The sequence below is a fragment of the Colias philodice genome, chromosome 5 (genome assembly GCF_061535455.1).
Source record: "Colias philodice isolate Cphi_HAF_F1 chromosome 5, ilColPhil1 Martin Lab GWU primary, whole genome shotgun sequence".
Taxonomy (NCBI): Eukaryota; Metazoa; Arthropoda; class Insecta; order Lepidoptera; family Pieridae; genus Colias; species Colias philodice.
In genome coordinates this window covers 2,818,506-2,845,484 of record NC_143090.1, presented here as the reverse complement: position 1 = coordinate 2,845,484, position 26,979 = coordinate 2,818,506, and the positions used below count along the sequence as shown (strand labels likewise).

The following is a 26,979-nucleotide window of genomic DNA, read 5'->3' as shown; positions in this document are numbered from 1 at the left end:
ATTCCTCGCTACACATCCTCGCACATTATTGGTGGAAAAGCACAAAACACTCACATACGCATACATTTATGCCAAAATACAGATTGTTCGGAATAGATAAAATACATAATTAAATGGTCACACTGATAGCGGAAACGCGATGTATTCATTTTGGTACGGCCAACGGCATTCATATTAATTATTGTTCTTTGCATTCGGCGGACGGGAGCGCCAGTCAGTCTGCTTTGAGCGCCGCGCGCGACTAGTCGTGTATTTAGCGTTGTTATCGGCCGCCTCGGAAGTTATCTGCGAGCGCATCGGGAGCGTTAATTGTCGGCCCACGGATTTGTTAACTGACTACAGATGACCTTCAATGTTACGCCGCCGCGTTATGGCTGGTTCACACTTTGATTAGTGCGAGTGCAGGTGATGAGTAGTACTACGTGTGGACAGCGACTGTTTAGTGCGAGTGTTTAGTAGGCTGTGTAGTAAAGTGAATAGAAGCGTGTTCTATTTTTTTGCGAGTGGACTGCGAGTAGCCACGTCCCGCGCGCCCTCCCTTCCCCCTCACTCGCAGTGTGCCTGCCTAAACACGTCTGGACAGGAGTGTTTAGTGTTTAGTGTTTAGCGTAGTGTGTAGCGTCGCGAATTTCACCATTGTCCTGCACTCGCACTAATCACCTGCACTCGCAGTTGAATTGGACACTACTCGCACTACACACCTGCACTCGCACTAATCACCTGCACTCGCACTAATCAAAGTGTGAACCAGCCATTAGGCACAGCTACTGTGCGCAGGACGCTACAGTACAATTTTTAGTTACGCACAACTGCTGTGCGTAGGACGCGTCACGGGTAAAATCGACATTCGGAGTTTTTTTAATTACAATAATTCATCGTATGGTAATCGCGCTGACCGCGAGCTGTTTTGTGAAGTGTTCATGGCGACGGCGATGGCGGCGGCACAGTGGTGACGTATACACATCGTAAATTGTCTCTTTTGTATTAATCTTTTATTATCTATTATTCCCGTAAATATAGTTTTTCCTCCCCAAGGGGCCCCTATTGTTTTATACTATTGACTGACCGACACACCACATATGTACTCATAGTCAACGCGACGTGGTAATCTCAGGTATGTACCTAGATTTAATTTAGATAAATGTTCAACTATAGTTATTTTTGGAAGGTGCGTATCGAACGGTTATTTGCCGATCCGTTCCTTGTGATACAAATTTTTTGGTAGCAGAGCGTGGTTAATAAAATCCACCGACCTCTGAGTTATGTTAATGGGCCCAGCGTTATTAATTTTGGTTATAATAATTACGATTTTATATGTTCGGTTATGACATTATGTATTTTATATGTTCGGTTATAGCATTTAAATTGTCATACATGTAGAATGGTCATTTTTAGATTTAAGTTTCTCTATTTTATTGTTTTATTGCACCTTTGTACTTAGCCGTAAGTATTTTTTGAGAGAAGGTTGTAAAATAAAGTGATTAAGATAAATTCCCAAATAACAGATGTTTAGATAAGATAGTTTAGAGAATAATTTGTATATGTATATTTGTTTGGTTTACAGTAATAGATTTGAAAAACGGATTTTTTCATGTCTGGATGGACGAAGGTTTCAAGTATACAGCCTTCGCAACACCCGACGGTCAGTACGAGTTTGTTAGATTACAGTTTGGTTTATGCATTGGTCCAACGGTATTCCAAAGTTATATTAATTACATTTTTAAAGATTTAATACGTGAAGGAATTGTAGTAGTGTATATGGATAACATTATTATTAAAGCTAAAACTTCTGAAGGGCATTTGCGAAGAGTAACGTTAGTGATTAAAGACGCAGCTAAGTATGGGTTAATCATAAAATGGGAGAAATGTCAATTTTTTAAGACGACTGTTGATTATTTAGGATATGTAATATGCGGTACTTTTCGCCCGTCAGAGGCAAAAACATTAGCTGTACGAGATTTCCAGCGGCCTACGACAGTAAAATCGGTTCAAAGTTTCTTGGGTCTGACAGGGTATTTTCGTAAATTTATACCTGGATATTCACTAATTGCCCGACTGTTGACTGTTTTACTGAAAAAAGACGTTAAATTTGTATTTGGTATGAGATAGAAGCCTTCGAGAAATTAAAAGCTGCATTAGTGTGTGAGCCTGTTTTAAAATTGTATCGTCATGGTGCAGAGACCGAGTTGCACACAGATGCATCTCGTTTAGGGTATGGTATGATATGAATGCAGAAAGATTGTTACGACCGCAAATTTCATCCTGTATATTATGCAAGTGGAAAAACGACCGATGCTGAATCTCGATATAGTAGTTATGAATTAGAAGTATTGGCTATTGTAAAAGCGCTAGAGAAATTAAGAGTGTATCTGATTAATATAGCGTTTAAGATTGTAACCGATTGTCAAGCTTTTACTGCTACTGTAAGTAAAGAGAAAGTATGTTTGCGAGTTGCGAGATGGGTAATTTTGCTTGCTGATTTTAATTATTCAATAGAGCATAGACCAGGTAAAAATATGCCACATGTTGATGCGCTTAGTAGACATTCCTTACCGGAAGTATTGTATGTTTGTGAAAATAACGATGGGTTGATTGCGCGATTGAGAAGTACACAAGACAATGGGTCTGGAAAAAAGCTACACAACAACAGATGTAGCAGCCGACGAGGACAATTGAGGGCAATTGTCGATACAGGATGGCCGAATGTAGAATGGTCATTTTTAGATTTAAGTTTCTCTATTTTATTGTTTTTTTGCACCTTTGTACTTAGCCGTAAGTATTTTTTGAGAGAAGGTTGTAAAATAAAGTGATTAAGATAAAATCCCAACAGATGTTTAGATAAGATAGTTTAGACTTTAGAGAATAATTTGTATACGTGGGAACGAAGAATGTTGCGGGGTGAGAAACCCAGGTAGTAAGTAAGGATCTAATTGTATGGGACTCGAAGAGGCAGTCCCTATTTAACTTCGATGTACGACGGACGTCTGTCCTTTAACTCTGTCAATTTTTTATAATAAATACTCACTTTAAATTAACCGCCCGTAATTCCTTAATTATAACAACTTAATAAACATTTAGTGTCCTATCATATAAATTCCGATACTACATACATATGTATAATATTTTACATACCAAGGTACAGATCTTTTATTAATTTCCAATGTTTCTCTTCTAGATGAATGTTTCTTTATAAAGACGGCAAGAGGTCACACAATGTTATTGGCGAAGGGTTATAAGTACACGCAGAAATCAGGAAATGGCGCAAGAAGGTCCTGGCAGTGCACGAAGCGAAGCTATCGTGGATGTAAAGCTACTGCATTGACTGTTGATGATAAAATTGTTTTAGAGAAAAATGAACATAATCATAATTGAAATATGATATACTAGATTTCCGCCCGCGGCTTCGCCCGCGTTTTCAAAGGAAAACCCGCATAGTTCCCGTTCCCGTGGGATTTCCGGGATAAAACCTATCCTATGTGTTAATCCAAGTTACCCTCTATATGTGTGCTAAATTTCATTGTAATCGGCTCAGTAGTTTTTACGTGAAAGAGTAACCAACATCCATACATCCATACATCCATACATCCTTACAAACTTTCGCCTTTATAATATATATTAGATATTAGATATGTCGTGGCCATATCGTAGATTTGCTCATTTCATGAAATGGCCAACATAGTTTGATCAGATCGTTAAATCGTCAACGTTTCACATACAAAATAATATGCTGTAATATTGCTATGCACAGTTGCACACGTAGGTACGCGGCACGCGCCGTTTTTAAGTGAACTAATTTTTATGAAATTAAAAATGATGTGACATACATAAAATGATGATATTGCACGATGATGGTAGAGATAGATTCATATCTTATATTCTTTATTCTTTCTTTTATTTTATGTAATAAATAAATGATTAGATATAATTTGTTTTGTTTAAATTGAAGAGGCAAGTGGTTGAAAGGATACCTTGCCTATTAGTAATAGGCAAGGTACCAAAGAAAAAATGTAATAGGCTATTACATTTTTGAAGTGAAACTTCTTTATCGGGGGTGGACAAAAATTTTGTGTAACATTTTTGCGTTACGCCGCGCGCGTGACATTTTTGCGTTACGCCGTACTCGTGACATTTTTGCGTTACGCCGTACTCGTGACTATATACATTATACATGTTATATTAAAGTGATCAGCAAAATCAAAGGGTTTGTTTTAATTCTAATTCCAGTGAATTTCTAAAAAAAGTAAATAAGTAATTACATCTATTTTTCTAATACTTAGGTGTAATAATGGTATTTATTTTTCTAAGTTATTTATGATTAACCTCACTTTTTGATTGTATTTTTCAATACACTAACACGTGGGTGGAATTATGGTATCAATTTTTTCTAATACTTGAATGTTGATTGTGGTATTTATTTTTCTAAAATTGTATTTAAAGTTAACCTCAGTTTTTGATTGAATTTTTTAAAACACCAACACGTGGGCGAGATCATGTTATTTATTTTTCAAGTTATTTAAGCTTAACCTCTGTCATAATATGTATATACTAGGTGCGTCATTAATTTCTGACTGTTTCGAGATTTCGACATTAGGAATTTATATTTATTACCTCTATAATTGTTCGAACAAAAATAAGTTACCGCCTTTAAGAACTTGCCGACAATGTAAGTACAGTATTGTTTCTTAGAAAACATTTTAGGAGTATACGATAATAAATCTATGACTCACGTTAACACGTGTTTGCTTGATTGGTGTTCAATTATGATTTTGTGAATTCAATATTTATAAGAATAAACCTCAAACTCTTTATGTCCAATCAAAATCCGCCTAAGTCGAAATCCTTTATAAGTTGAAAACTCTATATAACTCGAATTTTTTGGCGTCTCCCTTGGTCTTTTGAACTACCGCACGAGCTGAGCGAGCGAAGCGAGCGAGTCGCGGCAGTGGCCGGCGTAAATATTCAAATAGGTAGCGAGGAGCGAAGCGACGAGCATCTTAGGTTAACTTTTGAACTACCGCACGAGCCGAGCGAGCGAAGCGAGCGAGTCGCGGCAGTGGCCGGCGTAAATATTCAAATAGGTAGCGAGGAGCGAAGCGACGAGCATCTTAGGTTAACTTTTGAACTACCGCACGAGCCGAGCGAGCGAAGCGAGCGAGTTGCAGCAGCGGCTGGTGTAAATATTTAAATAGGTAGCAAGGAGCGAAACGACGAGCGTGTTAGACTAACGTATTTCTGTAATATTGTATACAAGCTGTGCCGCGCGGTTTCACCCGCGTGGCTATGCTCCTGTTGGTCTTAGCGTGATAATATATAGCCTATATTACTCGTGGATAATGTAGCTTTCGAATGGTGAAAGAATTTTTAAAATCGGTCCAGTAGTTTATGAGCCTATTCATTACAATCAATCAAACAAACAAACAAACAAAGTTTTCCTCTTTATAATATTACTGTAGATAGTAAATTATTTTTTGAAAAATAAGGTCATAAAGAAGTTTCACTTCTTACGTGTGTACTCTAGTACACGCACACATTTTTTTTCTTTGGTTTCTCTTACTCATAATATTAAAAAAAAAAATTAAAAAATAAGTATGTGTTTTATTTAATGAATTTAATTAACTGTTTCCATGTATTTTGAAATGAAGGTAACTATGAGGTAGATGTCAAAATTTATTCCTTAGTGATCTGATAACATGATTTCTTACTACAGGTAGATAACAATAACTTTGTGATAAAAAACCCTTAACTTCTTAATGGTAATAATTTTGTATATTTCTTACTAGCGGTCCGCCCCGGCTTCGCCCGTGGTACATATTTCGCAATAAAAAGTAGCCTATGTCCTTTCTCGGGTATCAAAATATACCAAATTTCATGCAAATTGGTTCAGTAGTTTAGGCGAGATTGAGTAACAGACAGACAGACAGAGTTACTTTCGCATTTATAATATTAGTATGGATTCAATTGACGAGTACCTAATCATAATAATATGAGATTATGTTTTTTGCAGTACAAATAATTAATTCTGAACTAAGTATTTATATGTTTTCTTTTAGCTGCCAATTTTATAGAAACACCAAGAGGTCATTTAATATTGATGGTGAGAGGCCACAAGTTCACACTAAATACTCAAAGTGGTAACAAGAGGCACTGGCGCTGCACCAAACACAGTTACCGTGGATGCAAAGCGACAGTAATGACATTCGGTGATAATATTATGTTAGAGAGAAATGAACATTGTCACCCTAAGGATAAGAGACGTTATCCCAAGAGCTATGTCGATTGACTGTAAAAACCTAACCACTACAACGTATCGTACTCAAAGTATTTTAAGGTATCAGCGGGACGTTAAGGACCTGTGCACACCCGCACTCGCACCTGCACCTAACTTCTGAACCGCCATTAAGTTTGAATCGAACTGTACATACCTACGTGTAACTGTAACAGAAGTGCCAGGCAACAAAAAAAATTGTATTGGACTTTTTTTGGACTTATTTTGTTGTTCATGTTAATTGTTCATATGTACATATTTCCTTTTTCATGTTTTTAATTGTATTATGCATTGTAATTTCATATTTTATTAATTTCACAATAAGGTTGTCCGCAAGGAAAAAATATTCCACGTGTAATATAATTTGCATTTACAAATTATTTTTTGTAATAATTTAATTTTGTATTATTCCATGATTGCGAATTATAAAGTAGGTATTTAAGTATACATTCGAATTAGCTTTACTAGAAATAAAAAATAAAACTAATATATTATGAATGTTTTAAACAAAATGAGATGTGATAAAATAAATAAAATTGAAATAGTTTGAGTAATTTTTTTTAACAAAAATGTAAAGTTCAGAGATTTTAACATAAAAAATGCATTTTTTGGAAAAATCTTTAATCGTTTCTTCCCCCCAAGTTTTATCGTTCGTTAGATTCTAATTGAGAGACAAATTGTATTATTTTACGCCCATATTTTCGATAATTGATAAATTTACCGAACTCATGTGTAATCACTACATCACTACATAGTATAAAACAAAGTCGCTTTCTCTGTCCCTATGTCCCTTGGTATGCTTAAATCTTTAAAACTACGCAACAGATTTTGATTAGTTTTTTTTAATAGATAGAGTGATTCAAGAGGAAGGTTTTAGTATATTATAATTTATTAGGTTTAAGACAAAGCGGGCGAAGCGGCGGGCGGTAAGCTAGTTTGTCATATTTTAATGAAGCGTAAAATTAAGAGCTCTTCTGTGATTGCTCGAACAGTTTAGAATGTTACGAATGGATATGCTTTATAGATTTACCACTAGAAATATGTAAAAAACAGTGTAACACAGAGGACGTTCTGTGTACCTTATCATACTCCATTATCCATACCTCCGTTTTTTGAAGTCGATGAAGTGTAATAATTTTCAATAGGCTTTCTACAATACAACTTGACCAAAGTGTAAGATACAACATCTGTAAGACTACTAATCACACCTTTTCTTCCAGATGCGCCGATATTCCAGCACACTGCTAAAGGGCATCTAGTACTGATAAACAGAGGACAAAAGTTTACGCTGAATAATAAGCTGAATGAAAAACGGACGTGGAGGTGCTCCAAACATAAGTCCAGGAACTGCAAGGCGAGGGCAATCACCATAGGCAACGAGATTGTGCTAGAAGAAAATGAACACTCCCACCCGAGTAAGTGTCCCACTCAATACAGGGATTGCCCAGTCTCTATACAAAAAAGAGCGTGTGTGCCGAGCAAACCTGTCAGAAGGATTGTGGGTTTTCTTTAATCTAATTATTTTATATAGGTAGTAATAAACTTTCAATTCTAAATAAAAAATCTTGGGAAATTCGAGTTTAATTTTTTTATCAAAATACATTTCATGTCCAAGTAAGCGATAACAATCGATAAACTGTAAGCATCTAATGTTTTCTTAATCATTATAAAAAAAATCACCAATCATCTGCGAAATGCGAGAAAAGCAATAGCAACAGAAATAATTTGTTGACATTGAAATAGCAAATGAAAAGAGTCGACGTTTTTATAACTACTAGCTGTGCTCCGCGGTTTCACCTGCTTTGCTCAGTTTCTGTTCGTCTTTGTGAGATGATATATAGCCTATATCCTACCTCGATAAATGGACTATCTAACACCGAAATAATTTTTCAAATCGGACCAGTAGTTCCCGAGATAAGCGCGTTCAAACAAACAAACTCTTCAGCTTTATAATATTGCTAGCTGCTCCGCGCGGTTTCACCCCCGTGGCTTCACTCCTGTTGGTGGTAGCGTGATGATATAAAGCCTAAAAAATTATTTCGGTGTTAGGTAGCCCATTTATCGAGGAATGCTATAGACTATATATCAACACGCTTAGACCAACAGGAGCGGAGCCACGCGGGTGAAACCGCGGAGCGCAGCTAGTATAACATATTATTAATTATTATATAGTTGTATGAATGTAATTAATGAAATGTTATCTTACCATAGTAATCAAATAATTTAATTTTATGTAACATAATACATTATTTTTAGACCAAAACATCTTATATTTTTCAGGGATGCCATCGTTGTATTCTGAAACTGAAAGGCCTCGTAAAGAGAATTTAATCCACGACGGGTATAAATATTTTAAAATAAAAGAGATTGGAAACAAAATAACGTGGAGATGTACAAAGCACACGTCCAGAAAGTGTAATGTGTTAGCTTTTACTGTGGGTGATGAGGTGTTTGTGAAGAAAACACATACACACTAAGTATCTTGTTCTTTTTGTCCAAATAAACCGATATATAATAAAACCATTCTTTTTTATACTTTATTTTTAACTTTTGTGTTTTAAATTTTATAATCTGTGTTTAGTTTGTAAGTTGATTGTTACAATGGGGCTGCCATGAACAATCGTTCAAAAGCCTTGAATAAATGATTGAAAAAAAAAAAATATTGTATGTACTTAAGTTCTTTCTTTCAAAAAACGAAAAGCTTTCAAATTGTCAGACCAAAGGAGAATGGCAAACTCCCATAGGACTCTGGGCCTGATCGTTACACTGATGATTTATGGGGGATTAAATAGATAAAAATATACAGATTCTATTAATATAATAATTATAGATCTGTTCTATGGGATAGCAGAGATATTGGGGTGTAAAGTAACAAAAATAAAAGTTAGTTTGCTTGAATTAAATGAATAGCATTGCCTTTTTCTAGGTCCAGGTAAGTTTATTTTCTATCTACATTGTCTAGCTAATAATAGTGTAACAGTAGAACAGTCAGGTAATAGAAATATTGGATCCAACACATATTATTCAACACAAATTTTAACTTACCAAAACATCAACAATCACTAGTCACATCTTATAATATAAAAATGAATCGCAAAATGTGTCGGTAAGCGCATAACTCGAGAACGGCTGAACCGATTTCGATAATTCTTTTTTTATTATATTCCTTGAAGTACGAGGATGGTTCTTATGTAGAGAAAACGTAAAGATGTACCACGGGCGAAGCCGGGGCGGACCGCTAGTTTCTTATATCTTTTTAAATGGATGAATCTGGATTCGCTTTCATAATAAGACTAAACAATTCATATAATATCTTTAGAGTAAAAATAGACGATTATAGTCTGTCCACTATAAGAATTGCTTTTTGACAGCTCGACGGGTGATACCAGAAGTGATGTTCAAAAGATTATCGATTGTGATACCATTTCAATTATAAATTCAAAATATTATCATAAATCGAATCAGGTACGTAAATAATAATTACAACGTAAACGTACTAATAAGATATGTAATAATAATACCACATATCTATGCATTGTATGTTAAAACTAAACTAAACTAATATTTTATTTTTTATTGGTTTCTATCTTACAATTTGGTTGTCTTTACGTTTAAATTATATAACATAATAGAAGAGTTTTTCTGTATCGGATATATTTTACAGAGTATTTCTATCGATTATTATAATCTATCGACCCATCATTGAATAATTCTGTGTAGACATCACTAAGTGGGCGGAACCTGTCCATGAAGAACGATAATTATTTGTATGACATTTTAACATAGACAATACAATCCTTCATAGGCGTGCAGCCTCAGAGGAATAAACCTATAGAGTACTTGTATCGAGCGTATACAATTTACATATATTTGTTTCTCTCTATCTAAAGAAAACGTCGTATGAAAGAATGAGATAGCTATAGACTACAAGCTACGTTTCAACATAGTCATGGCACCATTTTTACTATAGGTACGTATTTAGATAGATAGAAGGTGATAGTGATGGGATGTGCTTCCATCGATAAAATCGTGAAAGCATTTTGCATTTACGGTTTCGTGAAATAATAAATAATAAAAAAAAAACAAAATTAATCATAAATTTCAGTTGAATACATTATTTGTTTAATCCTACGAATATAATAAATGCGAAATTATGCGAGAATGGATAACTTTCTCTTTCACTGCTGAACCGATTACAATGAAATTTTGTACATACACACATAGGATAGGTTTTATACCGGAAATCCCACGTGAACGGGAACTGTGCGGGATTTTCTTTAAAAACGCGGGCGGAAAGCTAGTATATTTTAAAATAAATTTTAAAACTTGAAATGTAACTAATTTAAAATAAAGATCAATAAAGTTAAAGGAGTGAGGAGAAAGGCACAGTCAGCATGAATTTTAACAAGTTCATAAAAGGACAGTCTTAAAGAAAACATTTTCCTTACATCCTACTAATAAAGCGAAAGTTTGTGAGGATGGATGTTTGTTACTCTTCCACGCGAATACTACTAAACCGATTACAATGAAATTTGGAAAAATTACTTTTGATCCCGTAAATCCCACAGGAATGGGAACTATGCGGGTTTTTCTTTGAAAACGCATGTATATTAAGTATGTATTTCAATAATAGTTTCTCATCTATGAGAACTGTCATTTAATCAACCGTTTAATTTTCACATAGTTACACATTTAAAGTACCTAAATGTGTAAAAAAAATTCCAAATAAAAATTCACTCACACACAAATGTATTTATTATCTAAAGGAACAAAAAAAACGTAAGCGTAAGATTGCACAATTCTTCTAGAGTATCCATCTTGATAACACGCAGGCTCGAAATGCAGTGAACACAATCTAGCAAATTTCGACGGCGTCCAATCTACACGTCTCATGTTTTATACCCATTTTTTATTTAGCTCTGGAAATCTAAAACAAAATGAATTTATTAATAATCTAAAAGAGAAACAACAAACTAAACAGATAAGTCAAATAAAACAACCACGTGGTATTTTTTATTTTCCTGCTGTAGAAAATTTACATCTATTATTTGCTACAACAACTACATATAAATCTGATATAAGAAACAAAATAAATAAATCAACGTTAATATGAAATAGATTTTTTGTCATAAATCGATAATATACGCTAGATGTGTTACAACACTACGGTGGTAAACAAAATGCCAAACGTGATAATATTGTGACATTTTTTAAAAATTATTTAATTCTTTTGTATTCCACAACCCCATAAAGTGGGTAGATGTTACAGTTACAACATAAACTTATAAAAAAGCGCTTGATAAAACCTTCAAATAGGGTTAGAACATAAATATTTATCAATTTGCTGAAAATCACTTACCGATGGAAAGATATTTCTTCATTGTTTTCATCCAAAACTCCCGTTCGACTAGTAATAGCCGGTAGCTAAACATACAATAGTCATTTTAGCACACTGACAAATAAAAAGAAACACTAAACACTTTATATTTTCTAAATATTTCGTTAAAAACACTTGACGCACCGAGACCTCCAGCTGGAAGGCAAACAAAACTTAGCCGGCGCGCTACGTTTGAAGACAGTGCAGATACTCTATCGCTATCTCAATCTGACTTATGCTGTTATTGACTAAGAGTAAGTAGATTAGAAAATATGTATTTTGTTCTGTCTCAATATAAGAACTCTATAGGTTTATTCCTCTGAGCGTGCAGCTGTCAAAAAGCAAATAATATAATGGACAGAGTATAAGGCAATTTTGAATATAACGTTACTAAAACTTCACTCAAATGTCAAACAACAAACATAACAAATCACTCATCACTGACACAATTATAATTAATAATTTGACATTTACAATAGCCAGGCTACCTAAATAAAAATGTTATAATAATTATTATTGATTAAGTAAAATATGTTTTTATTTTATAGAATGACCTAAATAAATTAAGATGTGTGTTAATAAAAGTTAAGTTTTGCTTCTGATTTTTATAGCATTTGAATTCAATAAAACTAAAAATGAAAAATAAACATTCATTCGTATTAATCTATATATATTTGACTATTTTACTCCTGACAACACTGACATCTCTGCTTGATAAGACCGGTAGTGAACGAATTATCTTTTTTTTCAAAGATTTGTTTTCCCATAGAATCAGAAGTCGATATTTTACAAATAATTATTAAAATTAACATAATGAATCACTACATAGTATAAAACAAAGTCGATTTCCCTAACCTATGTCCCTATGTCCCTTTGTACGCTTAAATCTTTGAAACTACGCAACGGATTTTGATGCGGTTTTTTTTAATAGATAGAGTGATTCAAGAGGAAGGTTTATATGTATAATAACATCCATTAAATAGCGGAGAAGTACTGTTATTTTTGAGGTTTCTAATGTGATGTCGTAAAAAATTACATTTTTTCCGCTTACATTGCAAACGCAGGCTGAACCCTAAGGGTTTTATCAAAATAATGTACTAAGTATTATACACATTGAAAAGGTCTACAGAAAAGTCCGCGATGGTATAATTCTATCTCTTATGGATAACCCACAATAGCTTTTTATTGTCATTTACTTTTTACGACAAATAATGGCTAATTTTCGATGCGATTTTAACCAATACAGCATTAATCCTTAACCAATTAAATACCTTGAATACATTTACATACACTATTTTTTTTCCCCGTGCGAAGCCGGAGCGGGCCGCTATGTTTTTATATACATAATACAACGTTCACAGTTTTTCTGTAGTGTATTTAGTATCAGCATTGCACCGTGCGAAGCCGGGGCGGGTCGCTAGTTTTAAATATATTATGATTTCTGTAACAGTTAGGCCCAGTTTCGCCATTCTCCTTTAAGGTGAATGTTCCGACCGTCCCTCCATACATTTTTGATTACGTCTAAACACTTAACACAGACACTATTTCTTTAAAACTAATCATTTTATCACTTCTCTACAATGAAATGTGCCCGCGATTGACCTTTTTATTTTGTTGTTCATGTTAATTGTTCATATGTACATATTTCCTTTTTCATGTTTATAATTGTATTATGCATTGTAATTTCATATTTTATTAATTTCACAATAAGGTTAAAGGATATACTTTATAGATTTACCACTAGAAATATGTAAAAAAACAGTGTAACACAGAGGACGTTCTGTGTACCTTATCATACTCCATTATCCATACCTCCGTTTTTTGAAGTCGATGAAGTGTAATAATTTTCATTAGGCTTTCTACGATACAACTTGACCAAAGTGTAAGATACAACATCTGTAAGACTATTTTACAAAAAATCATACCTTTACTTCATTACCTTTTCTTCCAGATGCGCCGATATTCCAGCACACTGCTAAAGGGCATCTAGTACTGATAAACAGAGGACAAAAGTTTACGCTGAGTACTAAGCTGAATGAAAAACGGACGTGGAGATGCTCCAAGCAGCGGTCCAGGAACTGCAAGGCGAGGGTCATCACCTTGGGCAACGAGATTGTGCTAGAAGCCAATGAACACTCCCACCCATAAAGTTGTTATAAGCGGGAAAAAAATCAACACAGGCATTGCCCAGTCTCCATAAAAAGAGCGTATATGCTGAGCTCACGTGTCAGAACTCAGAAATGAAACTTTTATGGCAAGCTTCAAAGATACTAAAACGTTAGGCGCGGGACATATACAAGCGGCGCGGCGCGCATCGGGCGCACCGCGGGCGCGCCAGCCGGCGCGCCTCGGGCGCGCTGCCGGCGCGCATCGGGCGCGCTGTTGGCGTCCGAAAATGATATTTATATAGAGTGGTTAAATGCATTTTTTTCATGCATAATTTAGTAAAATTATGTTTTTTGTGCTAAAAGAGATTTGAAAGTAACGTTAATTTGAAAGTAACGATTTTGTTTTGATAATTCCTTGTAAGTAAATAGCGAGGATAACCCCACGATTGCAAATATATCTTTGTTGGAAATGTTGGAATTTACTTGGAAAATTTTATAGTACTTTTAAAGTAATTTTAAAGTAGTACTGGTGTAAAGATGGAAGAAAAGAAGGTTAAAATAACACAAAATTTATATTGTACTAGCGGTCCGCCCCGGCTTCGCCCGTGGTACATATTTCGCAATAAAAGGTAGCCTATGTTCTTTCTCAGGGTCTAAAGATTATCTGTGCCAAATTTCATCAAAATCGGTCCAGTACCTAGTTAATGCGTGAAAACCATACATACATACATACATACATACATACAAACCTTTCCTCTTTATAATATTAGTATAGATAAAATATGGTTTTCAAACACAGGTTTACATTTAAACCATATAAATCTTATCATTAAAATCTCAGTTCAAAAGTATTTACAGTACTGATCATTCCACAATATTATTACAATTATTACAAATAAATAAAAAACACAATCAAAATCAGGATTATCTTTATTTCTGACATTGTAAATACATGGGAACTTTCATTATGCTCTTCTTCATTTTCACTTTCCCTACTGCCATCACCTGTGTAAATCATTTCATCGATTAATTCAATTCACCTTTAAAAACAAAACGAAGAAGGCTATGTAATAGCAGCTCTATATAATTCCACACAGAGAGAACACATTTTTGACTGACAGGCTACCGTCTCCTACTATAGACCGGGAGATACTGACACAAAATTTCGAGTCATTTGTAACAGGATGGTGGTTCTACAGGGGTCTTAGTACGCAATGACAAAAAGGAAAATGATGGTGTGAACGCTGGTACCGGTGGCTTAGTCGCGTGGGAGTTAGTCGAACTCGTCGGAAAATAGCGAAAGTCAAACGATTTGTAACAGTATGGCACTTATTTTTCCTGTAAGTTTGAGGATCAACGAATATAAATACAAAATTTCAAAGATCTAGGTGTTGGAAATTTTCACTTATATAAATTAATAATAAATTATTTTTTTAAGTATGACAGCACTTTTTCCCCCTACTTCTAGTAGTATGGCAAATATAACAATGGTCACATTTTATCAAATACTCTCCAAAAATCCAAATGCAATACTGGTACAAAAAATTTGGCGAAATAAATTTTTTTGCAGATTTTCGGCGGTATGGCGACCATTTGGAATCGTCCGAAAAGTATGGCATGGCGATTTTCGTAAATGGCTGCACGACGATGGTTACCTGTGCAAAAGTTAGCCTGGTACAAATGGTTGAATAATTGTTTTATTTAAATCAACACATTCGCGTCGGTATGGCGGGCTGTAAGTCACACCGGAAAAGTATGGCATGACACTACCGCCTACTTCTTTTTTATGGGCTATCGGTAAATTCTAAAATTTTTGTGTTACAAATCGTTTGACTTTCGCTATTTTTCCGACGAGTTCGACTAACGCCCACGCGACTAAGCCACCGGTACCAGCGTTCACACCATCATTTTCGTTTTTGTCATTGCGTACTAAGACCCCCGTGGAACCGCCATCCTGTTACAAATGACTCGAAATTTTGTGTCAGTATCTCCCGGTCTATACCACCCGATTTGTTTTTGATTGTGTATGACCGTGAATTGACCTCTATTTGGATGCGATGGGGGAAGCGCGCCTGCGGTACGCCTGCGGTACGCCCGCGGCGCAACCGTGGCGTGCCGCCTCGTCGCCTTTCCAAAATTCTTTCATACAAAATGTATAAGAAGGACGTGGTGCAAAACAGATTCAAGAGGTGCGCTTATGGCACGCCCGCGCCCGCGCCGCTTGTGTTTGACCCGCGCCTAACGGTATTGCCATGACGCGACCTTGAAACTTTACTCTCAACGCGCCTAAAGAAGTTTCATTTCAAAAATGCTTGAGCTGTATAAATGTGAAAAACCTACATTTAATAATACAAATAATGTGTGGATTTATCATTTAATTTCTAAATATTTAATTACTAAAATATGTACTTTCATTTCTAAATAATAAAAAAACTTGAGAAATTCATTGACTTGTTTCTATGTACTACGTACTAGAGAGGCCATCTGCATCACTACTACATTTTTTCTAACACGAGTTAGAGTCAATCGTCTCTTAAACCATTTTTTTATTACATTGATTGGTTTTAATTGATAAGTTTATTCATATTTTTTTAATAAGATAAACAATATTTATTTGTTACATTGATTGGTTTTAATTTATAAGTAATAATAGGTAGAATATTTGCAAATTGTATGACTCACTAGTCGCCCCGCGCCGCCGCGCTTGTCGCACAGATTTTGTTCGTGGTGTCCTCTCTATAATAATACCTCAATGAGGAAATTCGAGTTTCATTTTTAATAAAATACAGCTTAAGATCTGCGCGATTTTACCCGCGTGGCTCCGCTTTTGTTGGTCTTAGCATGATATATCTTCTTTCCTCGATGAACGGGCTAACTAACACCGAAAGAATTTTTCAAATCGGACCAGTAGTTCCTGAGATTAGCGTGTTCAAATAAACAAACACACTCTTCAGCTTTATAATATTAGTATAGATTAAAAGGTACTAATTGTTATTCCAGGTGCATCGAAATTCGAGCACACTGCTAAAGGCAATCTAGTACTCATACACAGAGGACAGAGGTTCACGCTCATTCAGCAGAATGATTCAAAACGAACATGGAGGTGCACCAAGCATAGCTACAGAAACTGCAAGGCTAAGGCTGTCACCGTGGGCTATGAAGTTGTGCTAGAAGCTAATAAACACTCTCATCCTTAAATTTGTTAAGCGAGAACAAATTAATACATGTAAACTTATGAATAAGCTTTTGTTTAAGTGCGGTAAAAAGTAGAAATAAAATTTTTTACCAAGTCGAATCCAAGACGATCTCCCACGGGCTCCGTGGGAGATCGTCCTTCACCGATCTGATTATCAGATGAGACGTATTTTTTTTTAAATATTTTTATGAACAAACTAGTGGTCCGCCCCGGCTTCGCCCGTGGTACCTACATGTTTAAAGTTTAAACTATCCTATCGCTCAAGTTGGATCGAACTGCACATGGTGTGCGAATTTTATTATAATCGGTTAAGTGGTTTAGGGGTCCATTGAGGACAGACATTGTGACACGAGATTTATATATATTAAGATTGTATGATATCCTCTAAAAATCACACAAACACACACATACATACGCACACACACGTACACGCAAGCGCATACACACTCACTCACACACACAGACACACATACTCACATAATTAGATAACTTGTAAGAAACCATTTTATAATTAATATCTTTATATATATTATATGTATAATAATCTTATTTATTTATATATATATTTATTTTTTTAAAGTTAAGTCTAACTAAGTTTGAAGATTGTACCTACACAAAAATTTCTGTCTCTAAATATGTACTGTTAAAATCATATTGTTAAAAATATTATGCTAAGCCGACGAAGGTCACTGGTTGACCCCGCACAGGTTTTTCCTAGTGGGTTAACCAGGGATTTACTACAATTTATATGAGTTGTAAAAATTGTGAAACAAATAAATAAATTTGAAATTTGATTTGAATTTGAAGATATGCCTAATTGCTTGCCTATCGAAAAGTTGTCATGGCAATTTTTAATAAAATTAACTTTTATCGATTTTTTTTTCATCACCTTAATACTTTTGGTAACCAAATGTAATTTATTTGACTGATAGTTTTTGATACACAGAATATGCCTAGATATGCTTGCCTACTCATTTCAGTGTATAACTACCTGGCAAGCAGGTGTAAACAGGTCAAAATAGGTGAAAAAAAAGTATGCATAGGCATACTTATACACAGAATAGTCTGTGTATCAAAAACAATCAGTCAAATAAATTTCATTTGGTTATCAAAAGTATGAAGGTGATGAAAAAAAATTGGTTGTTTGTAAAGTAGGTTTACGATCGAGGTGTTTACGTGATAACGTCTTATTGGTGGCAGCGCTCGAGATGAGACGGGAGATGGGTCCGTCTCTCTCTCGTTATACCTGCGATCGCGCTCGTGAGGTTTTGGTGTGACACAAGTTTCTGAACATGTCACCCGACTAAAATGATTTTAAAAACGATATCACGTTAAAAATCGATAAAAATTTGTTTAATTAAAAATAGCCATGACCACTTTTCGATAGGCAAGCAATTATAGGCATATTTGTTTACAAAAAATATTTAATAAAAAATACGTCTCATCTGATTATAAGATCGGTGAAGGACGATCTCCCACGGGCTCTCCTACTATACTAATATAAATAGTGGTTTAAATCTGGGATGGTGTAACAGTATCTTGCTTCTCCTCTTTTTCCAGAAGCTAAGATTCTGATATTTCTATATTTAGGTATTATTTAATTAATTTTCATTTAAAATTTAAACGTCATTGTGTTTAATATTATTATTAAAGCAATTGATATCGGTCCAGGAGTGGTTTAATTTAATATAATAAATATACATAAGTACCCGAGCAACCAATAAATCTATATACCTATACTAGATTTCCGCCCGCGGCTTCGCCCGCGTTTGCAAAGGAAAACCCGCATAGTTCCCGTTCCCGTGGGATTTCCGGGATAAAAACTATCCTATGTGTTAATCCAAGTAACACTCTATATGTGTGCTAAATTTCATTGTAATCGGTTCAGTAGTTTTTACGTGAAAGAGTAACAAACATCCATACATCCATACATCCATACAACCATACATCCATACATCCATACATCCTTACAAACTTTCGCCTTTATAATATAATATTAGAAGATAAAAGAAAGTCGTGTTAGTTACTCAACTTATAACTCAAAAACGGCTAAACCGATTTAGCTGAAAATTGGCAGGGAGGTAGTTTAGAGCCAGGAGAAGGACATAGGATACTAAATATGTACCACGGGCGAAGCCGGGGCGGACCACTAGTTAATAATAATTAAAAGCTATTTATTATGCATTATTTCAATGGAACTGGTTCCTATGCATTTTATCATTTTTTTATGCTATTAAATAGTTCGTATAAATCGTAATCGTAAATTAAAAATTGACCTTTAATTCTATAACTCATAATAATAATTTATTATTATCCGTAGGTTTCTCACTCAGTCGCCCTAGACTCCGGCCGTCTGGCTACTCAGCCGGAGCTTTTTTTTTCAGCACCGCCGCGAGGCGAGATACTTGCCCCCCCCCCCAGTTATTATTATAGTTATACATAGTTGCTAGGATAATATTCTGCTGAAAAAAAGCGGAAGACAACTACAAATAGATATTCATATTATTATATCATTTTATGAATGTAACTAGTGGTCCGCCCCGGCTTCGCCCGTGGTACATATTTCGCAATAAAAGGTAGCGTATGTCCTTTCTCGGGTATCAAAATATCTCCATACCAAATTTCATGCAAATTGGTTCAGTAGTTAAGGCGTGATTGAGTAACAGACAGACAGAGTTACTTTCGCATTTATAATATTAGTATGGATTAATGAAATATACCTTGCCATAGTAATCAAACAAATTAATTTTAAGTAACTTAATACATTATTTTCATACAAAAACAGTAGTAATATACGTCTTATATTTTTCAGGATTGCCATCGATATATTCTGAAACTGTAAGGAGTGGAGGGAATTTAATTCACAACGGATATAAATATTTTAAAGTGAGAGAGATGGCTAACAAAATAACGTGGAGATGTACAAAACACACCTCCAAGAAATGTAATGTGCTCGCTGTTACCGTGGATGATAAGGTTTTTGTTAAGAAAACACATACACATTAAGTTTTGTCCAAATAATAAAAAGAAAAAAAACTAAAACCCAACTACGACAAAAAACGGCGCTGAAAATGTATAAAACAAGATTTTCAGAATACTGAACTGAACAAAGTTGCTTATGTAGTTGCAAGTAAATGGACACAGTAGACTCTACCAATAGAGCAGGCTCCAAGGAGATGTTCGCTGAACTCCACTGAGAGTCCGGTCTACAAGATGCCTTCGTTTTAAATTGACAATAATGTCATACAATACTATTCTGAAGTATGCAATATTCACTATGTTATTCGACTATTTTTTTTTTACTTTTAAGCTATTGCATTGCTTCTATCGAAAAACCTCACGCTCCCCACTCCGACGGACACGGAGGTGTGGCTTGAAGGCATGCTATGCAATAGCTTTACCGCGGCAGTCCCCGAGTGCTACACGTCTGTTTATTATTTGTAGGTACTATTTTGGTGTTAAAGTATATTTATGGCGCATAATATTTACAAAAGTTAAATTGATGAACTAATAAAGAAGCTATGAACGAAAAGATATGAATTATATGCAATCAGACCATGAATACAGTCACAAGCAAATGATGATTCTTGTACAGACCTGATTATTGTTGCTATAACTACACTAATAAACTATTTATGGACAAAAAAACATTGATTTTTATTTAACTAAATTATAGTTTAGTTTTAAGTCTTTTATATTTTATTGTATAATAAAAATCTATTTCTTTCTGGGCCGATTTTTCAATGTTTGGATAAAACTTATTCGTCGAATAATGTATAAAACTACCATTTTAAAAACGTATTCTAATTGCCCGTATTTGACAGTTTACGTGACATTTTAATATTATCGTGTAATTATTATTGGACGGATAAGTTTTATCCAAGCATTGAAAAATCGGCCCTCTATCTTTCAAAAAAATTAATTCATCAAATTGTCGGAAAAAGACCAAATTTAAATATGAAATAAAATACGAGTCATCAAAATCACCCAGTCAAATTGAGAACTTCATCTTTTTTGACGTCGGTTGAAGCATTCATAAAATTGTAAATACATTATTGGAAACGATACAATGGTTTTTCTTTAACATTCATTTAGACCTTAGTATTTTAAATAAGAAAAATCTTAATAATTGTATCGGAAGGTTAAGTTTAGTTAAATACTAGATTTCCGCCCGCGGCTTCGCCCGCGTTTTCAAAGGAAAACCCGCATAGTTCCCGTTCCCGTGGGATTTCCGGGATAAAACCTATCCTATGTGTTATTCTGATGTATAAGCTATATTGTGGTAAAGTTTCATTCAAATCCATTCAGTAGTTTTTACGTAAAAGAGTAACAAACATCCATATGAAATCTAGATTCTACAGATAATAATCTATACTAATTGAGTTAATAATATCAGCACATTTTTATCTATAAAAACATAAATAATCTACAACTGAAATATAACATTTCAATACAAGTTCAACAAAATATTTCAAATTCAGTTACCTGCTCTCATATAAAAAAAAAATTAATTTTCAAAGGTCAATAATAAATCTTAAACCTCTTATAGGAGTAGTGTACATAAGGACAAAAGGTACCACACAACACATAGAACTCGACAGTTACGTATACAGTCTACACACAACGACCGGCTTGAAGGGACGGTGGAGATGCTTGAAGCAAAGGAAAGGGTGCAGAGCGGTTCTCATGACGTACGGTGATGAAATTGTTTCGGTCAAGAGTACACATAACCACGACCCGTAATCCGGTGAAATCAGACATAATCAGAGCCTAATTTTGGTAGGTGCAGAATAATGTGTCTCTTTATATCGTGATATCTAAGGAATGGATTGGAATTTTTTGGTAAAGAAATCATGGGAGATGATTTTTGTAGAGAATTATAAGATCTAGAACTCTCTAGTTTGAGGTACTTTTATATAAAATTTCGAGAAATATCGAGAAAATTCGAGAAAAATCTAAAAAATGTTGTGTGGTTTTATGAAACCACGGTAAAAGTGAAAAATAAGGCACAAAATTATCGTATTTGTACGAAAATGAATCCGAACACTGCTTTATACCTACTCGGCAGCCGACCGTCACGCGACATGCGCTACACAGACCAAAAAGTTTGAGACGATGTAATAAAAGTTTTACTTTAAAAATCCCAGCTCCCCACCAAAATTTGGCTCTATCGCAATTATCGTTATTTCGAATGTTTAATTTGACAGGGTTATAGGCAAATTGTATAAAAGGTTGTGCACATTCCGTGATATTATGCCATATAGTATTGCTTAAAATGTATTCTATATACTTTTGTTTTAAAATATTATTTTTATACTTGTCCAATGCGTAACAAAAATATTGTTCTCGTCGTAGCAATATTTTCAGTGAGTTTTTTTTATGTCGGTCATAATGATATTATTGATCATTTAAATTTATTTTGCATGACCTACTAAATATTCAATTTATATAACGATCTCAAGTAATATAATATGTAACTATATAGGAATTATACACAGCTACAGAAATTTCAACTTTATAGCTATAATTCTTCTTCTTACTTTTGTTTAAATTTGTATCTATTATTTTGTAATTTACGAAATTACGTTAATAATTATTAAAATTAAAATTATTATTTTTTAAATTATTTTGCGATGATAAAACAAAATGGATTGAAAGTATCCATAAATGCATTTGTTTCTGTCTATCATCATCATAACTACATACTATAAAACAAAGGCGCTTTCTCTGTCCCTATTTCCCTATGTATGCTTAAATCTTTAAAACTACGCAACGGATTTTGATGCGGTTTTTTTTAATAGATGGAGTGATTCAAGAGGAAGGTTTTAGTATATAATTTATTATGTTTTAGACAAAGCGGGCGAAGACGCGGGCGGAAAGCTAAAATTTAATTACGTATCAACAATCAATTACAAGTATTATTTTATAAATATTATTTATAAAATAATACTTTAATAATAATATTTTATTTATAATAATATTTTATAAATATTATTTATAAAATAATACTTGTAATTGATTGTTGATACGTAATTAAGTTTTTGATCAAGAATCATATTATGTTGTTTTGTAGTATTTTCTACTATTTTGTTTTGACGTAAATAAATATAGTATTTATTAAATAAAGTTTTTATCCATTGAGGTATTATTATTACGTATAGAGAGGACACCACGAACAAAATCTGTGTGCGGCGCGGGGCGGCTAGTGAGTCATACAATTTGTAGATATTCTGCCTCTTATTACTTATAAATTAAAACCAATCAATGTAACAAATAAATATTGTTTATCTTATTAAAAAATATGAATAAACTTATCAATTAAAACGAATCAATGTAACAAAAAAAAATTAAGTATGAGACGATTGACTCTAACTCGTTTTACAAATAGTGTAGTAGCGATGTCCTCTCTAGTACGTAGTACTTAGTAACTCAATGTTTATATCACGGTATTATTGGCGAGCTTGTTGATATCAGGAAAATGTTAAATTATTATAAATATATATTACGTAGAAGACGCAGAATTAAAGGTAATCGTATATTATTGTGTTTTTATTTTTCCCAAGAATAAACAAAGTATCTCGGCAATTTATTTTTTACTAATAACTTTATCACATGTCTATGTAAGGGCAGTATGCTTACCTGTTAAACAGATAATAAAAATATTTATTTATTCAGTTCATTTAAAGAAAGTAACTATATTTTATAGATTTTTAAATAGTTTAGGAATAGAAATCGCTGTATTTTGAAAATTATTGTGATAGTACTGGTCTTTTTGTGTTTTAGAAGATTAAAATTGGTTTAATATTTCTTCACAGGTTTCTACTTCGGACCAGGGGAAAATGGTGGCACGGTGTTCTACTACCAGGGCTTCAGATTCCACAGGAACTACGTGAACGGTGACAAAGTATCATGGAAGTGCAACAAGTGGAGGTGTAATTACCGAGTCTTAACATACGGTAGTGACATTGTATCGGTGAAGAACACCCATAATCACGCTACCAATGTGTGCACAAATTTTGGAAAACCAGGGGAACATGTGAGGAAAATGAAATAAAGTACCAGGAGAACATGTATGGGAAGGATGTTCTAGTCGATTTGTATGTATGGTGTTGGAATCTAAACCTTCTAGCAGTTATAATAAAAACGATATTGCGTCTTTTGTGTGTGTGTGACTTGGTCCATCCAAGTCATAAGGGGCATTTTTCATCACTAATGCAACCAACAGCAAGATATATGTTTGTCATTTCCGATACAGTTGTGTGATATTTCTTATTATTTTCTATCTTTAATTATCTTTATAATTAAAGTAAGTAAGTTAAGTAAGTAAGTTATTTAAAAAATAATGTGTTCGTCTCGCTTATTGTGTGTATACTTACCTATCTGTAGAGCGGAGCGGTATGTTAAAAATAAAGTGAACTCTTAAATTATTGTATTAATTGGTATTTTATTTCTATCGGACTTCGAATCGATAAGTCTGGGGTTCGAGTCCAAGCGAGCGCGCAGGAAATAAATCGATTTTTCAAGTTATCTGCGCATGTTGTAACATCACCACTGCTCGAACGGTGAAGGAAAACATCGTGAGGAAACCGACATGTCGAAGAATCAAAAGTTCGACGATATGTGTCATCCGCCAACCCGCACTTGGCCAGCGTGGTGGATTATGGCCCGTACCCTCATAGGAGGCTCGTGTCCCAGCAGTGGGAACGTGATGATTATTTCTATGTTTTATTTAACATTTTAATTATTAAAAGATTTGATTAATTACATTAATTTTCTATCAATTCCTCGTGCATAGGTTTTTGTATACACATTTGTTTGTTGATTAGATAGGTTTTACTATAATAATTACTGAATCTTTAAATTTTCAACAAATATAACATTAGGTAGATATTATAATGCATTGAAAATATTGCTTTAGCTTTTTTTATATTCTTACTTAGGTACCTACACATATATAAAATGAAACACACAATGTAAAATGTATTTTTGTAAATAGGTAAATACTTAATAGTTACTCTACACTTTAATAAAAATCACATCATTCGAAACGGTATTAAAACCGATCTTTCTTTCCAGATCTAAAACCGGTGTTCGCGCAATCGCAAAGAGGGAACAAAGTTATAATGATCGGTAAATACCGGTTCAACCGTGTGACCAAACACGGTATGAAGTCCAGATGGGTCTGCGTGAAGGCCAAGGCTGGGTGTAGAGCCTCCCTACATACTATAGACAACGCAATCACCAGGGTGTGCGGCACCCACAACCCTATCGCCCATATGAGTGCTAATCGATGTTAAGTCTTATAACAGTGCAATAAGGATCGTTTAGCACAACGTGCTGATTTAGTTAAGGTCGGTTTCGCTGTGACCGGGTTTTAAATATTTTATGGTTATGGTTGTACTGTTGCAATTAATAGACTTTAGCAATGATGTTGATATAAGTTCGTATACACGTCCATTCGTTTTTGTTATATTTTTCGTAGAATAAATTTATTGACAATAAATATTATACTTAATCCAAAACATGTTTAAGGTATTCGTCTAATTGTAAGAAGTGTTCTGCAAAAAATCCTCCATAAAAGCAATAAGGCATGTTTTACTTATTAATGTATTGTTATAATAGTGTAATATTATCATGTTATTAATATGTGCTCGTTTTATACATTAATTATTAATAAAAATATATTAGTATTTAATGCTAATAAGCAAGTGCACACTGGACAAATCCTTTTTAATATGTCACGTAATCTTAATACTATTATAAAGGCGAAAGTTTGTATGGATGTGTGGATGTATGGATGTATGGATGTATGGATGTTTGTTACTCTTTCACGTAAAAACTACTGAACCGATTACAATGAAATTTAGCACACATATAGAGGGTAACTTGGATTAACACATAGGATAGGTTTTATCCCGGAAATCCCACGGGAACGGGAACTATGCGGGTTTTCCTTTGAAAATGCGGGCGAAGCCGCGGGCGGAAATCTAGTATAACAATATTTAGAAAGAAAAGAAAACAATAATTGTATAAATTAAACCTGCACAAATATTAGATGTTATAAAGCTTTTGTTTCCTAGGAAAGCATATAGCGGCCGCAATAAGACGGCCATCTTTACGGTGACATGTGGAAAGCTTAAGCATTCCTAGGTCATTTATGTATTATGGAAAATTTATTAACTTCTTGCATATTGAAGTAATTTAATGATTTTATTGTTACACTAGTGGTCCGCCCCGGCTTCGCCCGTGGTACATATTTACGTTTTCTCTACATAAAAACCATCCTCGTCCTTCAAGGAATATAATAAAAAAAGAATTATCGAAATCGGTTCAGCCGTTCTCGAGTTATGCGCTTACCAACACATTTTGCGATTCATTTTTATATATAAGAAGATTTTATATAACAAATGAATAATATGTATTATGCAAAATATTGTATTATTGTATTACTAATATATAGATATACTGACTTAACGACGGTTAACATAATGTTGACTTTGACATAATTTCCTTACTATTTTTATGGTCCAGTAAGCTAGAAAAGTAATCCACTAAATCGTGCTCTTAAACTAACACTACTAATTAAAAGTTTTTCATTTATATGTTAACATTTTTTATATAATATTTGATAAGTAATCGTTGTGAATTTCTTAAGTTTTATTAAATTAAATAAAGGGTTTTATATAGCTTTTTGTTTCTTTTTAACAGAAGGACGACTTGTGCGTGCAAATTTTTTTTTATAAATTATAAACTAAATGTGCGCTTAAACCATGATTTGTTCATATCATTGTTGTTATTTATTAATAAAGAAACTGGTTTGAATCTGAAATTGGGTACTCATCCTGAATTAGAACCTTAAAACCTTAAAATTTAGAACCTTAAAATTCTGCAACTTATTGTTCCAAAAAGTTTTACTATAGTAAAAGTTAAAGTCTCACACAGTCTACTTGCAATAATGATTTAGATAATTATAATGCATTCTATGACATCTATTATAAATATACTGCTTTACCCAGATATCGAGGTTTACTTC

General features: G+C 33.9%; 1 protein-coding gene and 1 long non-coding RNA gene across 16 annotated transcripts in view; one reads left to right on the top strand and one right to left on the bottom strand.

The window, feature by feature from the left end:
* Window positions 1-26,979, top strand: part of LOC149488327 (uncharacterized) — a 302,595-nt gene that overhangs the window by 209,774 nt on the left and 65,842 nt on the right. The window contains exons 5-6 of one of the 15 annotated variants that reach the window (XM_089694979.1): window positions 7,486-7,680; window positions 8,546-8,757. The exons of 12 other annotated variants lie outside the window; for them this stretch is intronic. In XM_089694979.1, coding sequence (XP_089551105.1) covers window positions 7,486-7,680; window positions 8,546-8,742 — 392 coding nt within the window. In that variant the 3' untranslated portion in view covers window positions 8,743-8,757. Of the gene's footprint in view, window positions 1-6,050; window positions 6,296-7,485; window positions 7,681-8,545; window positions 8,758-23,761; window positions 24,016-26,979 lie in introns of those variants that run through there. 2 more of the 15 variants (XM_089695016.1, XM_089695028.1) reach the window with 2 other exon arrangements.
* LOC149488328 (uncharacterized) lies at window positions 11,003-11,979 on the bottom strand. The gene is made up of 2 exons (XR_016315587.1): window positions 11,625-11,979; window positions 11,003-11,192 (listed from the first exon to the last, which is right to left on the bottom strand). It is a non-coding gene; the product is annotated as an uncharacterized LOC149488328 (long non-coding RNA).